The sequence below is a fragment of the Camellia sinensis genome, chromosome 7, assembly GCF_055761805.1.
Source record: "Camellia sinensis isolate YWXY chromosome 7, ASM5576180v1, whole genome shotgun sequence".
Classification (NCBI taxonomy): domain Eukaryota; kingdom Viridiplantae; phylum Streptophyta; class Magnoliopsida; order Ericales; family Theaceae; genus Camellia; species Camellia sinensis.
Genome location: NC_138967.1, coordinates 91865504 through 91888609, shown reverse-complemented (window position 1 = coordinate 91888609; position 23106 = coordinate 91865504). Strand labels below are relative to the sequence as shown.

General features: G+C 34.6%; 1 protein-coding gene across 50 annotated transcripts in view; it reads right to left on the bottom strand.

Moving 5' to 3' along the window:
- Positions 1-23106, bottom strand: part of LOC114289781 (galactokinase) — a 136375-nt gene that overhangs the window by 28426 nt on the left and 84843 nt on the right. For 30 of the 50 annotated variants that reach the window (XM_082878762.1, XM_082878757.1, XM_082878758.1 and 27 more), the window contains 3 exons: positions 3254-3439; positions 2817-2951; positions 2435-2569 (listed from right to left, as the gene is read on the bottom strand). In XM_082878762.1, the coding sequence (XP_082734888.1) occupies positions 2435-2569; positions 2817-2951; positions 3254-3439 (456 nt within the window). Of the gene's footprint in view, positions 1-2434; positions 2570-2816; positions 2952-3253; positions 3440-4126; positions 4210-4406; positions 4529-4826; positions 4896-5766; positions 5825-7244; positions 7384-7406; positions 7632-7697; positions 7797-8487; positions 8544-8792; positions 9056-23106 lie in introns of those variants that run through there. The other 20 variants (XM_082878763.1, XM_082878765.1, XM_082878766.1 and 17 more) reach the window with 16 other exon arrangements.

Genomic DNA, 23106 nt, shown 5'->3' with positions numbered 1-23106 from the left:
GTTGGTGTAGGTAAAGCTGCTCGAAAGCCTTCATTTCATCGCTGTTTGTGTTCTGCCCTGTTCTTTCTCTAATCTCGTTAAGTACCTGCTGTACAGTATATATGGCATCTAAAACCATGATGGCAAACATATGAAACCAACCAACAGCTGCCACACACCACTCCCATGGGGTTGGTGTTGTGCTAGAAACTTCGATAAAAAAAATATAAAATAAAAAAAATAGAAACTGCCTTATAAACCCCTCGCGCTTCAGAATTCAATTCAATGGCATTTCAAAACCAAACACACACATTCTCTCTCTCTCAAAACCAAAACACAGCAACTTCAAGGCAATGCTATATGGATTTGTTAGATTGTTATAATGTGGTATTATGAGTTTATCATTCAAAAGCATTTCAAAACCAAACACACACATACTTTCTCTCTCTCTCACACGCGCGTGCGAAACCAAAACACAGCAACTTCAAGGTAATGCTATATGGATCTGTTAGATTGTTATGATGTGGTATTATGAGTTTATCATTCAAAAGCATTTCAAAACCAAACACACACACATACTTTCTCTCTCTCTCTCGCGTTCGCGCGCAAAACCAAAACACAGCAATTTCAAGGTAATGCTATATGGATCTGTTAGACTATTATGATGTGGTATTATGAGTTTATCATTCAAAAGCATTTCAAAACCAAACACACACATATTCTCTCTCTCGCAAAACTAAAACACAGCAACTTCAAAGTAATACTATATGGATCTGTTAGACTGTTATGATATATGGATGTGTTATGGGGATGACTTCATCACTTATATACGAACATAAATACAGGATATATATACATATATATGTATGGATATATGGATGTGTCATTGGTGTTATATAGTGATGGTTAATTGTTGATTTGATAGGTATGGATTCTGAAGGAGATGATTCGAATTCACCAACATTTCATAGTAAGTAATAGTACGATTTGTTCATTTTCCTTGAATTATAAGTTTTTCGCTTGTTTCACATCCATTCACTGTGCTGATTAATTGTTATGATGTGATATGAGTTCATCACATATACACAAACATAAATACATGATATATATATGTACGGATATATGGATGTGTCATTGGTGTTATATAGTGATGATTAATTGTTGATTTCATAGCTATGGATTCTGAAGGAGCAGATTCAAATTCACCAACATTTCATGGTAAGTAAAACTACGATTTGTTCATTTTCCTTAAATTTTAAGATTTTCGCTTGTTTCACATCCGTTCACTCTTTCATGATTTAACAATCAGGATACGTCAATGGAATTGGCCTATGTTCACCGAAATCAAGTGAGTAAAAAAGGATGATGTAATGGAAAAGACAGTGCTAAACAGTATTTCTCTAAGAACAATCAATTTCTGTATATAGTTAACTTCTCAAGTTACAGATTATAAAAATAAAAACTATTCAAACTATGCTTTAGATATAGATCCGATTTATTTATTTATTTATTACATGGTATCGTTTGGGAATAATAAAAACATGTGTAAAAAAATAAAAAGAGTAATGTAATGAGTGTTTTATTTTGTTGACTATTTTAGTATATGATGAGTTATTTTAGCCCATCACAAACAAGAAATTGGAATTTAAATTTCAAACTATCAGACATGTTTGATTTTGTATTTCATTTGTTACCAAAACATATCACCACTTGTATGTTACTTTATTGTTACAATATAAGAGCTAATTGTATTTGAAAAGTTTGCTTTAGTTTCCTTCATTCACGGCCAGACCAAATATAATTTAGAACCTTGATTTATGATTGCCATTTGTTTTGATTCTAGTGGTTGCATCTGCACAGATATGTTGTTTTTCTCTTCGCACTACCTCATATACGGAAAGAAAATTGCACAACTTCCTTTTCCCTGTTTGCAGCAATAGATTTGAATATGACAATACTGTAGTGGCACCATATATTTTCTTCTTTCTCTTTGAAATTAAATTTGTTCCTCTGTGCTTGTGTTTGTGTTTTTTCATAATTTATTTCTCTACCATTTTAGAGGTATCATTATGAGTTGTGTTCTTCTTTGACTGTTAGTAACATGCACTGACTAGTGAATAATAGATTGCGACTATCGATTTTGTGTAACAAAATAAAAAAACTAGTGGATCAATATAACCAAAACTTCATCCCAAAAATACATGAAGAAAAATGCAGGTAATGCACATATGGAAGAAAATTTTCCATAAATGGCCCCTTCTACCTACCACGTTTAATCCAGGATTTGAAGGAAGAAAAATTAGCAAACATTCACCCTTATGAATCCAGACGAAATTTTAATAATAATTCATAACTAACAAAAACAGAGATGATGGATAACAGCATTCTGTGCTCACAAATTTAAATCATAACTCAATCATGATGTTGGAATAAAAGCTACTGTAAAAAAAGTTACCTGGAATAACTTATATAGTCTGGCCACTATTAGCACATCCGAAGAAGTTGGAGAATCGGCAAAGATTGATTGCAGGTTTTCCTCAGTGATTTTCTCAATATTTTCAGCTCTATAAGGTTCTTCACTCAAAAGTTCCTGTGGCAATGACACAAGCTACTATAACCCGATACATACTGGTGGATAAAAATGTTTATGTTTACTTGGAAGGAACAATAAGTTACACAAATCCATAATCTAATGAGCCTCTAATGGGGTTATACAGGTACACAGAAAATCCATGATCACAACCACCTCTGATGGTGTTGCACAAAGTAGAGGCATCATTAAAAACAAAAACAAATGATTAAAACAGCCTTACTGCAGAAAATAAATAAATACATACCTTCACAGCAACGACAGGATCAGAAGATCCACGACTGCTAGCAAATGATACACACAACCCTTCAACATCAGAAAGAGTTTTCACTTTGGATATTGCCTCTTGAGGTTTCATTCCAAGCTTTATACCGAGAACAATCTGCAGAACCACCCAATATCAAGAGTACAATACATGTTTAACAGTAAAAAGCTAAAAGCATTTGGAAGTCTATAAACTATTGCATTGGAGGACAATTTAGCTAATAGACCTCGTAGATTTTAAAATTAGGAGCCTTCACAATGGCTATTGAATCCATAGACTAATGCTTTCGGTCATTTTGATAGAAAATGCAATATAAAGTTTTTTTTTATTTTTTGATAAATAACAAACAACCAAATTGCAATATAAAGTAAAATATACACCAACTATCAAAAAATAAAATGAAACAAAATAAAACTTACAGCAGCTAAACGGCATTCAACAACCTGATTATTGTAATTTATAGCAGCAGTGACCGCTTTCTGGGATTCGGCCAATGAATGCGCTATTACAAAAGAACCACCAGCAGGAAGCTGCACATCAGTTGCGCGAATGGGATTGAAATCAATCAACTCCACAAACCCAGATTGAGCCATGACAGAGATAGCCTGCACGGTGAATCAAATTATGGACTGATAGGTTGTGGCCAGTCTGACCCAAACAAAAATAATATGAACACGTTTGATAGTCATTAAAATAACTAAAATCCTACTCACGAATCGGTTTCGTGCGGTTCGGATGACGGGTTGGACCCACCCGATGCGGTGCAGGTTGGGAAAAAATGGAACCGCGTCCACCCGCATCGCGGGTTGCGGATTGAACAGGTGGATCATGCGGTTGCGCGGGCTGTTGCGAGCGGTTTGTGAATTTTTTTTTTTATTATTTTTGAGAGATTTTTTCTTTTGAGAGATTTTTTTCAGCAGTTTTTTTTTAAACACATTATTATTATTATTATTCAGATTATTATTAAGTAGATTATTATTATTATTCAGATTATTATTAAACAGATTATTTTTTTCCGAAGTTTTGTTTTCTTAAAACAGATTATTATTATTATTATTATTATTATTATTATTATTATTATTATTATTATTCAACAATAAAAACATTTTCTTTTATTAAATAATCAAAGCAAAATGTTACAAACCCCTTTGCAAACCCACAACACAACAACACAACCAAAAGCATATTCTTGTATTAAATAAAATAAGCAAAAAAGTTACAAACCCACAACAAAACAAGTCTGCAAACCATAAATAAATGGAGGAGAGGCGAGATTTGGGCGATCTAGGTACCTTCGGTTTTTGTTTTTTTTTTTTTTTTGCTGTAGATCTTCCAGATGTGCCATCTCTAGATCTGGTTTGGGGCGACGGCGACACTGCGACAGGGAGGAGTGGAGCGGATGGAGAGACGACAGCAGCGGTAGAGGAGATGAGAGCGATGGCGACGGGAAGGAGATGAATAGAGAGGTAGGCGAGAGAGAGAGAGAGTGAGATACAGAAGATGAGAGAAAAAAAGAGACAGCTTGGTAGAGAGAGAAAGGAGTATAAAAAAATGAATTTGAGAGAGGCATACCCAGATTTTTTTTTCGTTTAAGCATATGCTGCGGATCATTCGGGCGGGTTGCAGATTTGCACGGGTAGGGTTGGGTCTAACCCAAACCCGATTTTGTATGGAAAAATAGACCTGCACTCGCCCTATTTATGCATGCGCGTTGGGTTAGATTTGTGCGGATAGAATCAGTTTGGACGAATTGTGCGGATCGAATAAACCGTTATCCATCCCTAACAAGGACAAATAACACTAGCCACCAACTTAACAAAGGACTTCTTCCTTAAAATGTATTAAAAATTAGCAAGTTGCAATATACAAGAGAAATATGTTTTTGTAAGAGTTGGAGTATGTTTGGATGATGTCAAACTATTGAGAGTAAAGCCCTGAAGGTTCAAGAAAACTATAATAAAATTCAAGAGCATGTAATGGAGGTTATGTAACCTGGTCCATGCCACCAGATTGTGTCCCAATGTGCCGTTCACATTCACATGTAAGCTGCGCAATTTCTTTCTGTAAAATAAACAATGACATTAGAATCAGCAAAAAAAAATGAAGTTTTCACAATATGGACATTTTACTGTCAATTAGTCTTCATCTACCAGACTGTAGGATGGAAGTGTCTCAGTTGTATGGAGCAAATGTGGAATTAAAATCTTAAAGAAGTGTAATTATAACAAATTCATAGTATTCAGTATTTTTTTTTTTTTTTCTTTCCAAATCTAAAGGAAAATTAGTGTAATTTATCCATTTTTTTTAAAAAAAGATTTAGTGACAAGTCCTATTTTATAAACTTATTTAAGTTTAGATCTTTTTATAATCTCCACATTTTTTCTTTACCTATACCAAAATTCCTCTGCATTATTTTTTCTTTATTTGAGCACCCACTATAATCCTAACTGTACCTTTTCTTTGGACCCACAACCCTACAACATCGTTTATCCAACAGTCCTCCCACCCCCCATCTCCGGCCACCCTCCATTATCATTCCAATGAACCTTGCCCTTATTACAACCCTTCCCTAGCCCCCCTCCTCCCCAATGCCCCCAGTACTTTAGCCCATCTTTGGCGCTAACTTTAGGCCATGTTTATTTGGTGGACTAGATTAAGTTAGATTAGTATTTTTGTCGCTAATAGTCCTGGAACTACGAATCCCGTTAGATTGTGTATCCTATCATATGTTTAGATGCTTAGTCCTCCAATTTATATCCCACCCTGTGGGATTGAATAGTCCGTTTGGAGGCTTAGTCCTCAAATTTATATCTCACTCTATGGAATTGAATAGTCCATCATGTGTGAAAGGCCATATCCGAATAAATTATTAGTCCGTACTTTAATCATTTAACCAAACATCAGATTAATAATTTCATTAGACTATTAGTACCTTTCTAAACCCATATCCACCCAAACAAACGTGTCTTTTCTTCCTTCGTTGCTCCTTCCTGTTTTCATACAGAAGTTAATGCCAAGTCAAAGAAGAAGCATTCAACATTCAAAGTCAAGGTGATGTCAAATAACGAAACAGACATTTGGCAAAGCAATTCTAAGTACAGACTAGATAGTTGACCATGAACCCTTTTTAACTTAGAGAGAGAGAGAGAGAGAGAGAGAGAATTAACAACCCAAACTCAGATCTCAGTTCTCATCCAATGCTCCTAGCATGATATCTCCTCTTTAGGAACATAGTACAAGATAGTCAGTGCACTAGTATCTCTAGCAAGTTCCACCTCTATAGTCATAGAAAGAAATTTCTACATTCTGCCCTGTGTCATTAATGTTACATTTTCTTGCAGACAATGTGCCAATAAATTCCATGATGTCACTCACCCAAAGACATAAGGTGTATTCAAATTGCAAACAAAGTAAGAAGTTTCTGTCCAAACTCAGGAAAAAAAAAAAAAAAAGAAAAAAAAAAAAAAAACAAGAAAAGTTAGCTACAATACCGAGCTAGAAAGTTAGGATGAAAATGTTACAAGTGATGTGATGGGGTCATCCATCAAATAACTGTTTGAAGAAACACTGGATTCAAATCCAAGCTTAAACGTTAAATTTACAATATTTTAAGCCACAGATAATTCTGGTAAGTAGTAGAACATATAGTTCAAAAGTTAGAAGTTCAACATAATTTCAATTATGCTTCGTAGCGGATTTAGTTGATTAATAAAGCAACTATTGGCGTGAGCTGTAAATCTGAACACCAATAACTATTTTGCAGTTGAAAAATCTAGGCTTAGAAATATAGGTGGTGTTTGGGAAGCAAGTTTCCAATTTTTTTTCTCATTTTTTCTACTAAAAGACAAAAGTTTTGCAAAACCAAAAAAAACACAACCAAACAAAATATCACATCCAACCCCATAATCATTTCACTTTTTCTCTCACAAACATCACATCCAACCACATAAAAACCCAACTATCTTCCCAAACACCAAAAATTTTTTATCTCATAAAAACCTACATCTAATAAAATCTACATAAAAACTCACTTCCCAAACACCATCATAATATATTAAATCTTTCATGGCAATAAATACAAAACCAAAGAGACACTTCTGCAAATTACCTAATCTGCTACTGCATATAATATTGCAATTATACATGGAAGACAGCAGCAAACAGCTATACCAATGGCAAATGCCACAACAACACAGATAACAACAAAGAACACATAAAAGCATGAAATTTACAGATCCATAAGAAACTACAACGAATTAGCCAATAAAAATTGATCAAACATAAAAGCATAAAACTTTTCTCAAACTTGATCTACCACGTATCTAATTTCGACCTGATCTAGCAAAAAATAGAATCGAAAAAAGAAGAAAAAAATTATGAAATCAAAGATCTAGAGAACAGATTTGATACCTTGAGGGCCTGAGGAGCAATGTCCCAACCCAAACGCGGTCTCTTTCTGGGACAACGATCCACGTGCGTGTGGAAACTCGATCACGCGTTCCATCTCCATGTTTTCATTTTTGTTTTGATCTTTTCTGTAAACAAAAAAAAAAAAGTAAACTGTAAACGTACATGAAATGCAATGAATTTGAACGGTGATTTAGGTTGGAAAACACCATTGTTGAGCCATCTTTCAGGTCGGAAATCTTCTGCATCATCTCCCCAAATGTAAGGCATCCTCTGCCCATGGCATAGGACATGTAGTAAAACACCATCTTCCTTTTTCAGTTTAAATCCATCTGGAAGAATGTCATCTGTTTCCGCGCACCTCCCATCCTTAAAAAGTACAAGTAGCAACTGACCAAAATTATAAATCGTTACTATTCTCAAGAATGGGCAAAAGCACCAAGGATATTCACTTACTTGTGACTTCCACCAGTCAAAAGGCCACTTGGCTGAAATATATCACCCTCGAAAGTGACACTTGGGGTGCCAATTTCTCTATTAAAAGCAACCTATGGACTAGTCATTAATGTGAAAATGAGATCAAGCTCAACAAGGTAACAAAAAACACATTTATTCAAAATACGTAGTAGTTTAGACACGTACAAGATGACAAATTAATTTGGCCCAATGCCAAAAAAAAGATTTAGCCAAGTTAACACTTTTACAGATCAATTGCATAACCTTAAACCAAAGTGCATATGTTTCTAAGATGTTTGTCAAAAAATAAATTCATTCATCAATTCTAACTTCTGAGAAAAAAAATCCAGCACCACATGCTCTTTGATCCTTTTTTGCAGTGTTCTTAGTGAACTACAGTACATTAAAATCAAGACATAGAATCAACAGTTGCACTCAAATATAACATGACCACAAAACATAGCAGCAGAGCAACAAAAGAAAACATGTCATCTTCAAATGGAAAATATATATTAGAATCATCTATACAAAGGCACCTAAGGGAAAAGGATTACTGAAAAAGACTTACCTCCCTCGCTGCATTAATAGTTTTGCACACAAATGTTAAACCAAATACACATTCCATAGCACTTTGCAACACATATCAACTCTCTTTAAAAACAAAATATAACTAACCCAAGCCAAAGTTCTTTTATCCAACCAAAAACAAAATCGCACAAATGCGAATAAGATTTTGGCCCATTAAGAAAGGCACATGCTAGAAACATTCCAGCACACAATTGAATTATACCTTCAGTTCCTGATCATATCCAACCAGAGACACAGCCACTTTTGCATTCCCCTTGTCTGACAAACACAAACAAATATGGGAGATACAAAAATGTAATGAAAGCCAAATACACAGACAAACCAATCTACCAGAAGATCAAAAATAGATTGAAAAAATTGAAAAAAGTGAGATTGAAAAACAAAAAGATCAAAGTGAATGAGATTCTATTGAAAAGAAAGCGGACCAAAAATAGCAAGTGAATAGATAAAAAAAGAGCAAAATTCGAATGAAGAGAGGCCAGATCGAAGATCTAATAGAGAGAGGACCTGAGGGATGGTAGCGACAGGAGAACCAGACCTGAGGAGGAGCTTCAACAGGCACATCCAATGCCATCGCGCTCGAGCTTTTCTTGGAACAGAAAACCCTATCATTTCATTGGTTGGTTTCCTCTTTCTCCGACTTGATCGGTCTCGATCTCGGTCTCGGTCTCGGTCCCAATCCCTATCTCGATCCTGATGATCTTGATCTTTCTTCACTCCTCGGTCTCATAACCCCGTCGATTTGTGCAACTCAACCGAACCATCTTCCTCTGCAAAATCATCAGAATCAAAATCAAGAAAACCAAAAAACCATCAAGAAATTTCAACAAAATCGATGCAGGAATCGATGGAATTAGAATTAGATCTGAACCCCGGTGAATCTATCAAGGAGCATGAGGAGATGGAGAAAACCCTAGATCTAGGATGAAGAGAGAAAATGATAGAGAGAAATGGGGAGAGAAAACAAAATGACGGAAAGAGAAAACACTAGAGAGAAATGACCGTTATAAAGTGAAACATGCGTATCTTTAATTTCACTTTAGTTCTTGCAAAGCGTTTTCCAAAAAAAACATTGTCTAAAAAACGTGGTTATAGACAAATTTTGTTGTAGTGTTTGTATTACAAAATTAATGTAAATATTTACATCACTATGTACATACTATGTTCGTGCTAATCTGGCTATTAATATACAATTAATCTTCGAAAAAAACAAAATATATGTGAATGTTCACAATAAACAACAAACATACAGCTAATTTTCAAAAAAATAAAACTCATATAAAAATACAATGTGAATATTCACAATTTACAATTAACATACAACTGTTCTTAAAAAACTACATTCATACCAATGTGAAAACATAAAAAAAAAATTCAAAAAAGTGAAAATTGACTGCTTCGATTGTTCAATGGTAACAAAAATGATTATTTAACCAACTTGTAATAAAAATAACTAACATACAACTAACTTTCAGAAAAATAAAATTTATACCAAAATATAATGTAAATGTTCATAGTTTACAATTAACATACAATTATCCTTAAAAAAAACTAAACTCATACCAATGTGAACATTCACACTGCAATGTGAAAACAGGAAACAAAATTAAAAAAAGTAAAAAACGCCTATTTCAATTATTCAATGACAATAAAAATGATTGCTCAATCAAAAACCATAGTAACAATCAATATATAACAAATCATCAAACAATATATAAAAAAATCATCAAATATTTCATATATATTGATGCACCTTTTTAGAAAAAATATGTATATAATCAACTCCAGCATAATACCAGCGAATAAACTACACAATATCAATGACTATACAAACTGACGAAGAGACTATGTTTTATGTATAACAATAGCAAAAAAACGACTGTCCACTGTTGATTTACGATTATCTCTGTTGCGAGTCCATCATCATCTCTATCATTGGTCTACATGTATAACTAACCTTCTCTTCCAAATATTCTTCCATGATAAGACCTTATTGTAAAATAATGGTAAAGATCTTTGATCAAGTGAATTCCTCACATTGAGGCAAATAAAATATTAAGAATAATAATTTTATATATTTATATACAGTATTTTATATATATATATATATATATTACCATATAGAAAGAAAATTATGATTAAATATATTTCATTTATGATATATATATATATATTACAATAAAAGCTTATAAGGGTAAAATAATCCACATAATACTTCTAATATAGGAAAAAAGACCTATTGGAATTCAAATGTATGGGATTAGGTGGAACACAAGAATACTTTGTGAATTTATTGGGCTATAAAATTTATAAATAAATTTCTCAAGCTCAATACACCCCCCACTTTCAATCCTTTTTATTACAACTTGTAAATTAGTAAAAAACGGCATTAACTATTAAATTTTATATCCATAACTTATGACCCACTTAATCCCAAATATTCTTATAATCCAAAAAGTCTTGTCTAACATCAAAAAATTTCAAATGAAACATATCCACATTTAGAAACGTAAAATGTGTATGTGAATATGATATTTCAAATTGCAAAATCGTAGTTGTCATTTTAGGTCACATTGTCACATTTTGAGAATAACATATTTGACAAAAGTTTAATAAGACAATAAGGCATGCATTAGAATGATTGTCCCATTATCACATTTTAAGAATGACACAATTGGCATTTTAATAATGATGTCTCATTGTCACATTTTAAGAATGACACATTTGGCAAAAGTTCATACCCAACATTTGGAAACTAAATGTAGTATATTTCACCCAAGAATCTCCAAAAAATATAGTGAAATGATCTCACGGTGTACATTTCCAAATTCAATAAGACTGTGATTGTCCACAAAAATTCATAGGACTTTCCAAAACATAATTTTTTGGGATGGGATTTCCGAATAAATTGCCCTTAATAAAACTAAATTTTAAAACAAAAACTCTAAATCTAAAACAAAAAAACTTCTCTACCAACCCATGCTACTTGCTACCAGCTCACTTGTTAGTGCGTACTGCCACCACCCCTCCCAACCCATCAACCATTGACACCACCCTCTCCCCCACCTATTGCTGCCATTTGTAACTATTCCATTCCTCTTCCATCACACCCACTACTAGCTCATTGACTCCCTCAAACCCTGTCTCCGCCACCCTTTCCCCAGTCAACTCCCGTCCTGCCATCTTGACACCCTAGCCCCTTCCCGTCACCTCTAATCCCTCTTTTCCTCTGTCAACACCCCATCTTCTATGAAACCCTACAACCACCAAACACCACCACTCTCAACCTATAAACCTTTAGATTTGAATACCCTAGGCCTCCCCCCTTAAAAGTCTCTATGTTTGTCTCTCTCATACATGATTTGCAAAGGTAAGTCAATTGGGGTTTCACGATTATGAGAGGAGGGGATAGAGGCCAGCAAGAAAGTTAGTAGGTATCATGGTGGTGGAGAAGTGGGTGGCATATATATAGGAGAGGGACTAGGGTGGTCGTTGGAAGTGGTGCTGGTTGTGGGATAGGTTGTGTGGGTTAGGGTTTGGAGGGTTAGAGACGTCAAGATATGCAAGGTTAGATGTGAGAGTACTTCGGAAATATATGGTGAAAAGAGGAAAAAAAATCGAAGCTTTAAATGAGTATGAAAAGGTGGGTGTAAGAAGTTGAATTTGTGGTGTAAACATAGGCTCCCTTTTCGAACATGGCACCAAAAAATGTTGACATCGAACAATTTTTTTCTGTTACTTAGATGGTTTATAATTGACTGTAAACTTCAAACCTCATGTTTTTTTCTTTTTTCTTTTTCAATTTTTTGAAAGGGAAATGCACTATGTAATGTTTATACATTGAAATATGTGAAAATATTTAAAAACATATAGTAAAAAAATGTATGAAATTATGTCAAATGTGTATTGAAATTTTAAACTTTTTGACATTATTTGGTTTCTAACGAATTGCCAATGGATAGTTATTCACAAGACTCCTTTTCAAATCATAGGATATATATATATATTTTTTGTATGTTCATCAAACCTTGAGGGTTTGTCTTTGGTATTTTGCTCTTAAAAATATGATAGAGGAATATTGGGCCACAAAAATGAAAACATAAACATAATGAAAGAAAATAAAGAAAAAAGAAAAGAAAAGAAAAATGTGCAAATGAAAAAAAAAAATGTTGGTTTTAGGAATCCCAAATATCATGTGTTTCCATCGTTTAATCAAAGTATCTTAAAACTTCTGATCTCAATGGAATGTTATAATCCTTTCAAATCAATGGAACCTTATTTGGCTTCTATTTATTTATTGTTTCTTTTCAAAATTTGGAATTATTAGATGGAAGGTTTAGTGAAGGTGTGAAAGAAGAAGGAATCAAATACTACAACACCTCATAGATTCTTGCCAATGGTTATTGATTCAACCTCAACTCTTTCATAATCTATTTTACAAGTCAAAATGCATATATATATATATATATATATGTATTCTTATGTGAAGACATATGTTTGTCCTAAATTATATATGCAGGTATAAAGCCCTTTGTGACTCTTCTTCAATTTGATGTTCCCCAAGCTTTGGAAGATGAGTATGGAGGCTTCTTAAGCTCTCGAATTGTGTAAGTCAATCATGCTAATTTCATCATATGATCAGTCTGTATAACTGCCTATCCAAGACATTTAAAAGTTGTTCATGAATTTTTAAAGAACTTGATGATGTGTGTATAGCTAGGGATTAGTTGTCATTTTTTAGTTATTCATAGTAGTTGTTTGTATTACTTAATTGTAAATCTTTTCATGTATTGCCTCGTATAGCTATATATACCTCCATATTGGAAAAGAATAAAATAATCTGCTATATTCCAGCATGGTATCAGAACATTGATCCTAAAACTTTTCCTCTCTTTTTTCTTTTGCGATTTTTACCCTAACATATTATCCGACCAATTCCGATCTGGTCTGAAAAGTCTGCCGCTGCCACTATCGCTGGAAACTGCTTTACGGCCGCTACTATGCAATCTTTCTGCCGATTATTGCTATTCTTCCTATTTACTCTCAACATGGGTGATGAAAACTCTGTTGCTAACCCTTCTCCAACTACTGTGACTTTGCATCAAGACAACTCTACAAATCACCCCAGACAAATTGGATGGCTCAAATTGCTCCACGTGGTCTCAAAGTGTGGAGGTGTATTCACAGGAAGAGGAAAAGTGCAGTATTTAACTGGAAAAAAAACCTAAACCCAATGAAACAGATGCTACTTACTCTACTTGGTTGGAGGATAATGCCATGGTTAAATCTTAGCTTCTTAATTCAATGACCTCTAATGTTAGGGTTGTGTTTCTTCGTCTCCCTACTACTCATGATGTTTGGGATGCGGTATCCCAAACCTATTTTGTGGGCAAGGATGATGCTTCACAGATGTATGAACTCCGATGTCGGTCTCATGAGACACGCCAGAATGGTAAGTCTGTGGTTGATTGCTAAGGTGCTCTTCAACTTATTTGGCACAAATTGGACCTTCTGAGTGCAATGAAGTCTGCCACAGATGCTGCCACCCAGAAAAAGAAGATTGAGAAGGATCATTTATATGATTTTTTGGCTGGTCTTGATCCTAGTTTGGACTAGGTTCGGAGTGTCCGTAATGCTTTTGCTTTTGTACGCCATGAAGAGCTTTGTCAGACCACTGTAAAATCTGACTCTAAAAAAATCTCGTGTTAAGAGCATTTGTTGTTCGCCAGACTGACACAATTACGTGAAGGAAAAGAGAAAAAATAAGGATAAGTAATAAATAAATTTATAGATTTAAATTATGAATTTTTAGTTTTTTTTTTTTTTGTTGTGAGTTTCTAACATTAACTGTTTGAATTAGTCAAAAAAATTGCATTTTATTAACGAAAATGTAAATTATTTTTTAAATTTTGACACAAATTTTACAAAACTTCATTGAAGTCCAATTTTTTTTTTAAAAATATAATTTTTTAATTTGTTATCAAACAAATAATATATATCATAACTCTTTTAGTAATTTATTATAAACGTGACAATCTCTCTCTCTCTCTCAACTATGGCCTTTGATTATATAGAAAATGAAAATAAAATACCACTAAAACAAGTGGGCCTAAAAGATACATTTTAATTCGATAGTTAATAATGTCATCCTCCTGGCTTGTTCACTTGCCAAAAAAAAAAAAATTAGACTAATTTTTCAATTTTTTCCTTATCATTTTTTTTTATAAATTATGGATGCTGGAAATGATGGTAGAGGTTTTTATTTTTTATTTTTCCACTGTAAATTCTTAGTTTGGAAGCCCTTTTTTCACTTAAAAATGTTGAAAAAGCTCAAAGAATAAGCCTTTTTTTTGGTTTAAAAAAAAAAGCCCCCCCCCCCTCCCCCCCCCCAAAAAAAAAAGAGGCTCAAATAAGCCAAATTATTTGGCAATTCAGTTTTGTTTTTTTTTCCCAACTACATCATCGATAATGATTAATGCCAAAATAATAATGTCACATGCTATGAATATAATGGGTCTACCTGAGCATTGTGGGCTCATTGAATCAGCCACTTACGCTTATCCACTTACTAGATTTCGAACCAACATGATTTTCCTTTGGTTTTTTTGGGATTTTTTTTTAAGGTTCTTGATGTTAAGATTTTATAGCATAAAGAACCTTTAATATTTTCATTATGTCTAAGGTCTCTCAACATCATAGAGAGTTTCTCTGGACAAATCATAGAGAAAATTCCAAATTTCTCTGGACACATCACAGAGAAAATCTCACCAGAGAAATTTCCATCTCCACCCCAGAGAAATTTACTCAACCCCAGAGAAAATCCCCTTCAACCAGAGAAATTTAATTGTGTTGTCTGCAATTTGATGGCTTCAGTGCTTTGGATACATATTCATAGAGAAAATCTCACCAGAGAGTTTCTCTAGATTCAACCCAGAGAAATTTCCCTCTCCACCCCAGAGAAATTTACTCAACCCCAGAGAAATCCCCTCCAACAAGAGAAATTCACTTGTGTTGTCTGCAGTTTGATGGCTTCAGTAATTTGATCCAACATTATTCTTATACTACAAAAAGAGACTTGATCCAATAACTATATTTATGTCTATATTCATAATGAATTAAACATACAAAGCAATCCTTGGAAATTCTATGGGGTCAAGACCTTGAACATTCAAATTTCTTTGGACTAATTTCTCTGGACTAACATTCAAATTTCTCTGGACTAACATCAAAAACCCTTGAACTTTTTTCAAATTTCTCTGAACTAACATTCAAATTTCTCTAGATCTCTGGACTAACATAAAAAACCCTTGACCATTTCACAAATTTCTCTATACTAATATTCAAATTACTCTAGATCAACATTCAAATCCCTCTATCTATCAAGAGAAAATTGAACACCACGGAAAAAATTAAACATGGCAGAGAAAATTAACCAAACCAGAGAAAGGTTTAACAGCAAGGTGGTTTTGTTTTCACTGCCCAGATAACCACAATGTTCAAGGTAGGCTCATCCTCAAAATCAACCATTTCACCAAAAGAGATGTCTTTTGTGGAAGCATCATTGAAACTACCACTTGATCTTGGTTTCTTGTGATCACTATTTATAACTGCTAATTGAAAGCTACCTTTTGGAGCATCTGGTGCACATTCTTGGATGGGTGATGGAGCCACGTGAACCACAAAATTCTCTACCTCTGATTGATTAACATCTAACCATGATTGTTCTTAATGGCTTTCTTCATGGACCATGGCGAGGAGGAGGAGGTGATAGGATCGGGGGATCAATGCTCTAAAGAAGCTTCGAGAGTGGTCGGAGATTGTCGCCGAGCCACGGTGGAAGACCTTCATACGACTGTTCAATCGAAGCAAGAGTGGCCGAGGAGTTCTTGACATAGAGCTTCTTGGATTGATCGAGCTGGATCGACGAAAGAGAGCAAAGAGCAACAAGGAGAGAGAAAAGGTGAGGCGTGAGTCTGAGAGAGAAAGAAGAGAAAGAGAGGGTGAAGGTTTGAAGCCGTGAGGCATATCAAATTTCTCTGTAATACATGAATGTGGGTAGGGTTGAGGGACCTTAGACATCATAAAATAATATTGTGAATCTCTTCCATTACTAAAGATGGGAGATGAACCTTAGACTAATTTTCCTTTTTTTTTTTTTCTTTGATTTTTCTCTATTTTTTTAAATCAAAAAGTTGACTTAAAAGAAGTTGTTAAACTAACTTTGTCACCTCTCACCACTTGGGGTTAAATTACTATTGATGATGTCATGACCTGAAATGGATAAAAGTAGTGGTGAATCTCACCCGGTGTTGGTGTAATGTAAACCAAAAACCCTCCAAATAAATTAGAGAAGAAAACTTGAAAAGAAAGCTAGGAATTAGGATTCGGGTATTGATTTCCCTAATGAATTGAACATGTCAACCTTATATAGTTTGGTCTTCACATGTTGATAAGTGGTCTTTAGTGGTTCAAGATTCCTTTCAGCCGTTTTGCCTACACGTGTCCTCATTTACAGTGTTATAACTCTCATACAAATTTAATTGTGAGAATAACTTAACCATGTTCAAAACTACACGTGCCTACACGTGTCCTCATTTACATTTTTGCAATTATCAACAAACTATGATTGACTAAGCTAGCATTTTTTTATTATTATATATATTTATAGAATTTTGAAAGTTGTAAACAAAAATTTATTTGATGTTTATTTTTATTTTTTAAAATTGTTAGCAGTTTACAAAATTTATTAAACTCTTAACTTAAAACAAATTAGTTTCACATGTTAAGAAAAATAATTTCTCTCTCTTTAATTCCTTCAAGCCATCTATTCCTCACCACCACCATCGGGCATCACATTTGGCCACTCCAATTGACGGAAATCCCCTCCAAGCACTAATAACCACATCTTGCTGGAAACTACTTTTGGTTGCCTCCTCCTGCCAAAAATCACCTCTAACACTATATCCAGTTGTCAGCAATTACTTTTGGTTACTCCCTTATTTTCAAAACAAAATTTAAAACATATATCCAGTTGTCAGCAATTACTTTCGATTACTTCCTTATTTTCAAAACAAAATTTAAAACATATATGCGTTTTAAACATTTTTTTTATTTATCAAAAATAAATATAAACATGATTAATTTTTAACTCTAATAAAAGATTCTGTGAAATAAAATCAAATTGTTAGGCCTTAATTGCAGAGAACAAGTTCAAACAGTTTAATTAACTTGTCTTTGTCCAGCCTCATTGCGTTGGACTTTTCTATTTAGTTTGCTTCCACGAAAGAAACGTATGGCATTTTGGACACACTGATTAATATTTTTAGAGAAATATTATATATGATTGATATATATGTATATAATTAATAATATATTTTTGGATTTTAATATATATATATATTAAAATATATATATATATGATTATATATATATCAATTTTTACACGAATATTAATAATTAATTTCTCTTATGTAAGTTTAATTATTAAAATATATTTTTTTTTGGATTCCTAATTATTAAAATATTTAATAAAGATAAAATAATATCTTATTATATAATTTGATAAAAAAATTAAATAATATATAACAATCCTAGTATTTTTAATCATGGCTTAGTTGCAAAGTATTTGAACCCATAACCCTAAAACTGTAATTGTCAATCCTAGACATTTCTTGAAGAATTAATTAATAAGATTAAGTGATCTGATTTGCCACGGCACAACTGATCGGTTGGAAGCCATATCATCTTCCCACCAACTTCAACTAGGAGCTTAAAATATGTGCTGGGCAAATCACAACGTGGCACCGCACCATTCTGTCACATATATTATAATAAAATTAATGTGTATTTATACAAAAACGATAAAGTGTCGTTTGGTAACACTTACGTTTTCAGTTTTCTATTTAAATTTATAAAAATTTTAAAAACTCAAATAAAAACTTGTTTGGTAAAATTTTTGATTTATAAATCAGTGGTCTCAGTTTATAAATTTGGCCAAAAAATGAAAACACAAAAAATGTGTTTCCATTTTGAGTTTTGAGTTTTTTTTTTTTTACCACCCAACACCACCATTTTCCACCACCATCTTCCGCCACCACCCACCCTCCACCACCACCTGCCACCACCATTTACCACCACCACCCACCACTCACCCACCGGCCACTACCCATCTGCCACCCACTCGCCGCCACCACCTGCCACCACCACCCACCACCCGCCACCTACTTGCCACCACCACTCACCACCCGCCTGCCACCACTACCACCCACCCCCCACCATCACCTGCCACCACCACTCACCACCTACCTGCCACCACCACTCACCACCCGCCTGCCACCACTAGCCACCTGTCACGTACCCGTCACCACCACCCGCCACCCACCACCACTACCCACTCGCTACCCACCTGCTACCACCACCCACCACCACCACCCACTCACTACCACCTACCACCCGCCATCGTCACCCACCCACCCACCACTCGCCACCACCCGCCATCCGCCATCCGCCACCCACCACCCACTCGCTACGACCCACCACTAGCCACCGTCACCCACCTACCCATCATCACCATCCACCACTCATCTGCAACCACCACCCACCATCCGCCACCACCACCCACTCGTTGCCACCCACCACCCGCCACCACCCATTCGCTACCACCCACCGTCACCACTTTTCACCAGCGTCTTCCGTTGTCACTTGCTACCACTTGCCATTTCTCGCTTTTTTTTATATTTTAAATTTTTTTTAAACATTTTGTCAATTACCAAACGCGTTTGTAGTTTATATTTTTTTAAAAATAAACAAAAACCAGTTTAAAAAATTTTTGTAAATATAAACTGAAAACGTAAACGTTACCAAACACACCCTAACCATATGGAATGGAATGTTTATATGAAATTTTTGACAAAAATAATGTTGTAGTGACATTTTTTAAAATATCACAAGAATTATATCATTTGTTATATATATATATATATCTAGAATTCTAATTATATTAAGAGGATCATGTTAACAACCACCAGCTGACTTGTGGTTGAGACCAAAATTTTCACAACTAATTCATACACCATGGATTTGCTAGACAACCAATAAGATGGTGCACATCCGCCAAATTAGCAAAATTCTGTCCTACATTTACATACACAGTCCCCCATCAATTTTAGATTTTTCGATGAATAAAACAGATTTTGCAATTGAAAATTTTTGAGTAGTTACAAATTTTATAGACAATTTTGGAGGAAAAAAATGTGATAGACCTAAAAAAATATTTATGAGTGGGCAGTGGGGTACCAAGGAATCATGTGAAGGTTTGAGAAGTGGGAAAGATCTTATAAAGGAAAAAGATTGGTCAGCTGTGGTCGATGGTGGCTCTGAGTAGAAAAGAACAAAATGGGAAAGAGTTTGACTGCAACATTTCAACGCCATATACAAGCAAGGGAATTTTCTTAATTTTCTTCCCATATTTTTGGGATATTAATTTGTTACGTTCGTTTATAGGATATTTTGTCATATACATGATGACTGACTCGATTACTCAATAAGAATAATTCCAATTTTCCAAATCATATGCTTGCAGATGCTCAATTTCGTCGGAGAGGAACGGTTCGCCACCAACACCAACGGTTTTGGAAACACATAAGGCAATGGCTTTGCTTCTCACTTGGCTTTGCTGCCATACAAGAAACACATAAGGCGATCACAGAGATGGGTGACAAAGCCTACGTAACGCTCGAGCAGAGGTTTGAACATAATAGAAAGCTCACTTAGTACCTAGTGAGCTCACCCCCCTCAAATTCAGTTCCAACACTGGAGAAGGCACAACACTGGAGAAGGCACAACACTACCATCCTCCCGCCCTCAATACTTCCTTAAGAACTCCGTCAAACAAGCAAAAACCAACCTAGGTATAAATCCTCAGGATAGTTTCACCACCAGTTTTACTGAAGCTCAGAGGATTGGGGAGGATTTCCCACTTTCTATCACCTTTGGGATCAAAAACCTCAAAATGGGGTGCCTCAAGATCAAGTTCAAACAGGAATTAGTATGAATGTCTGGAAAGAACGTAAATTTTTCCCTCGTGTGACCACAATAGGTCTGGCCTTGTAACCTGACAATCTGGGAAAGAACGTAAATTCTACTACTCAGAAGAGTTACAAATGCTATGATCCTCACACTCGCAAAGTGTATGTTAGTATGGATGTTACTTTCTGTGAATCTGATTGTTATAGATCAACACGAGTTATCTAGTCAGCGGACTGTTATTTGTGGTGAGGGGGAGCCTGCCATTGGTGGTCGTTTGGATAGGGTTGATCTTATTCTCGACGTCTGAAAGAGCAAGCTTGCCACCAACATCAGTCTATTCCTCTATCATCTGTGTGGGCCTTCCGGTGGGCTTTATGAAGAGCATAAGCACAAGCCCAGCATTAAATATTATGTTGGACCAAGCCCAGTTCAAGGGATTATTAATTGGAGGTCTAAACCACATAAGAAGTGAATGGAAACAGGATGAAGCCCAAATCACAAAATATCAATCACCAACCCCGCCATCCATTGAGGAAATTGTAGGTCCATTGGGATCAAATAAGCAACTGAGTCAAGATGAGGCAAAAATAAAACAAAGAAGAGTGATCAATACAAATCAAGCACTGCTGAGTAGAAGCCGTGGTGAAGATCAACCGAATAGTGAGTCGAAAAGGAAAAGAAGACTGCGGCAAAAGAAGGCATGGTCAAGGTGAAGAGGGGCAATTTTGAGGGCAACAGCAGTGGCCCTCTCATCATCAGTGTCACAAACTAGAGATCATAACAGAAGAAGAAAGGACAGAGATGCAAGATGACAAAAATCGTAGGGATATTACAATTTAAGACACTAAGATTTTCATGGGATTCATCAATCTATACTTTGGTAGTACAGTTATTGTTTACAATTTAAGACACGAACAAATTTTGTATGAGATCACCTCTATTACATGTACTGCTGGTGATGTGGGGAACTGACGTAGTTGTTATTTTTGCAATAAAACTACTAAATCCTTTCAATTTTTTTCCGTCATTGTATGCGTTATTGAGAAGATTTAATTACCATCATATCCTTACTGTACTTATAGTTCACTAGCTTTGTCCATGGCCTGGATTTAGGAGATTAAGTGGGTATAGGGTGACCCCATTTTAAAGTTGCTGATTTTGATTCAAGATCCTATACCTCCATTTTGTAGAATATTTTATCCATATTATCGTATAACTTTTTATCCATATATTTTTATTTTGTTTTAATTATATGACTCTAGCTTGCTGGAGCATTTGAAATACAATTTTCAGAAGGAAAACAAATCGAGGATTCAAACATGTATACTAAGTAGTACGAGTTTGCGACGAGTCACTACAGCCCGTATTTACTAAGAGTTGCTTTTCACACGATTGGGTGAAGAAAAACCCTCTCATTGATTCTGAGTATCCTCATTGGCATCTTGGGTAAGTACATATTTCTATCTTTGCTATTTATCCAAATAATTCATTCATTTGTCTTTTCATTCAATTTTTTTGTCATTCACTTTGTAGGGATATACTCAATGGCATCATATACTTCAGATTTACATTGAAACAACCACATGGAGAAATTTGTGCAAACAATGTCTATTTGGTTAATGGACATGCCAAGTTGGGCAAAGCTCTAAATCCTGAGTGGTAGACATTTGGGGATGACATTGACAAGTTCTACGGCATAGTCAAGTCTCTATTCAAGTCCAAAGGGTCAAAACTTCCCTTTGGTTTGGATCATTTGCGTAGATACGTGCAAAAATACAACAAATTTAAAAAGTACAGTATTTCTTTAATTATGATTTTTTAAGTATTGTATAGTGTTTTTATTCCTATTGATTCTCACGCTTTTTGTTATACAGGCATTTGATGAATGCAATTAATCATCCGATCATGTTGACGTTAGATGTAAGATGCAAGTATAGGCTAGAATGGTGTTTAACAAGAGAATATCTGATGATTAATTACATTCATCAAATGCTTGTATAACAAAAAGCGTGAGAATCAATATAATAAAAACACTATACAATACTTAAAAAATCATAATTAAAGAAATACTACTTTCCAAAACAAACGGAAATTTAGACCATTTGGACACAGAATTTGTCAATGTCATCCCCCAATGTCTTCTCGTACCACTCCGGATTTACAGGTTTGCCCAGCTTGGCATTTCCATTAACTAAGTAGACATTGTTTGCACAAATTTCTCCATGTGGTTGTCTCAATACATCTGAAGTATATGATGCCATTAAGTATATCCTTACAGAGTAAATGACCAAAAAAAATTGAATGAAAAGACAAAAAAACAAATTAATGAATTACTTGGATAAATAGCAAAGATGACATAGACATGCACTTACCCCAAGATGCCAATAAAAGACTTACTCAACCTTTCAGGATACTTAGAACTAATGAGAGGGTTTTTCTTCACCCAATCGTATAGAGTTCCTTCTACCACCTCTGTGAAAACAACAAAACTACTTTGACACTTTCCAATTACTCTCAGTAAATACGGGCTGCAGTGACTCGTCGCAAAATCGTACCACCATTATAAATCTTTTGATTGTGACTCAAGGTGGTACACCACTTTTATACTATTTTGTGTACTTCCAAGGTAACCAATATACATGTTTGAATCCTCAATTTGTTTTCCTTCTAAAAATTGTATTTCAAATGCTTTAGCAAGCTAGTCATATAATAAAAACAAAATATATGAATAAAAAGTTAGCTATAAGATAATATGGATAAAATATTCTACAAAATGGAGGTATAGGATAAAACA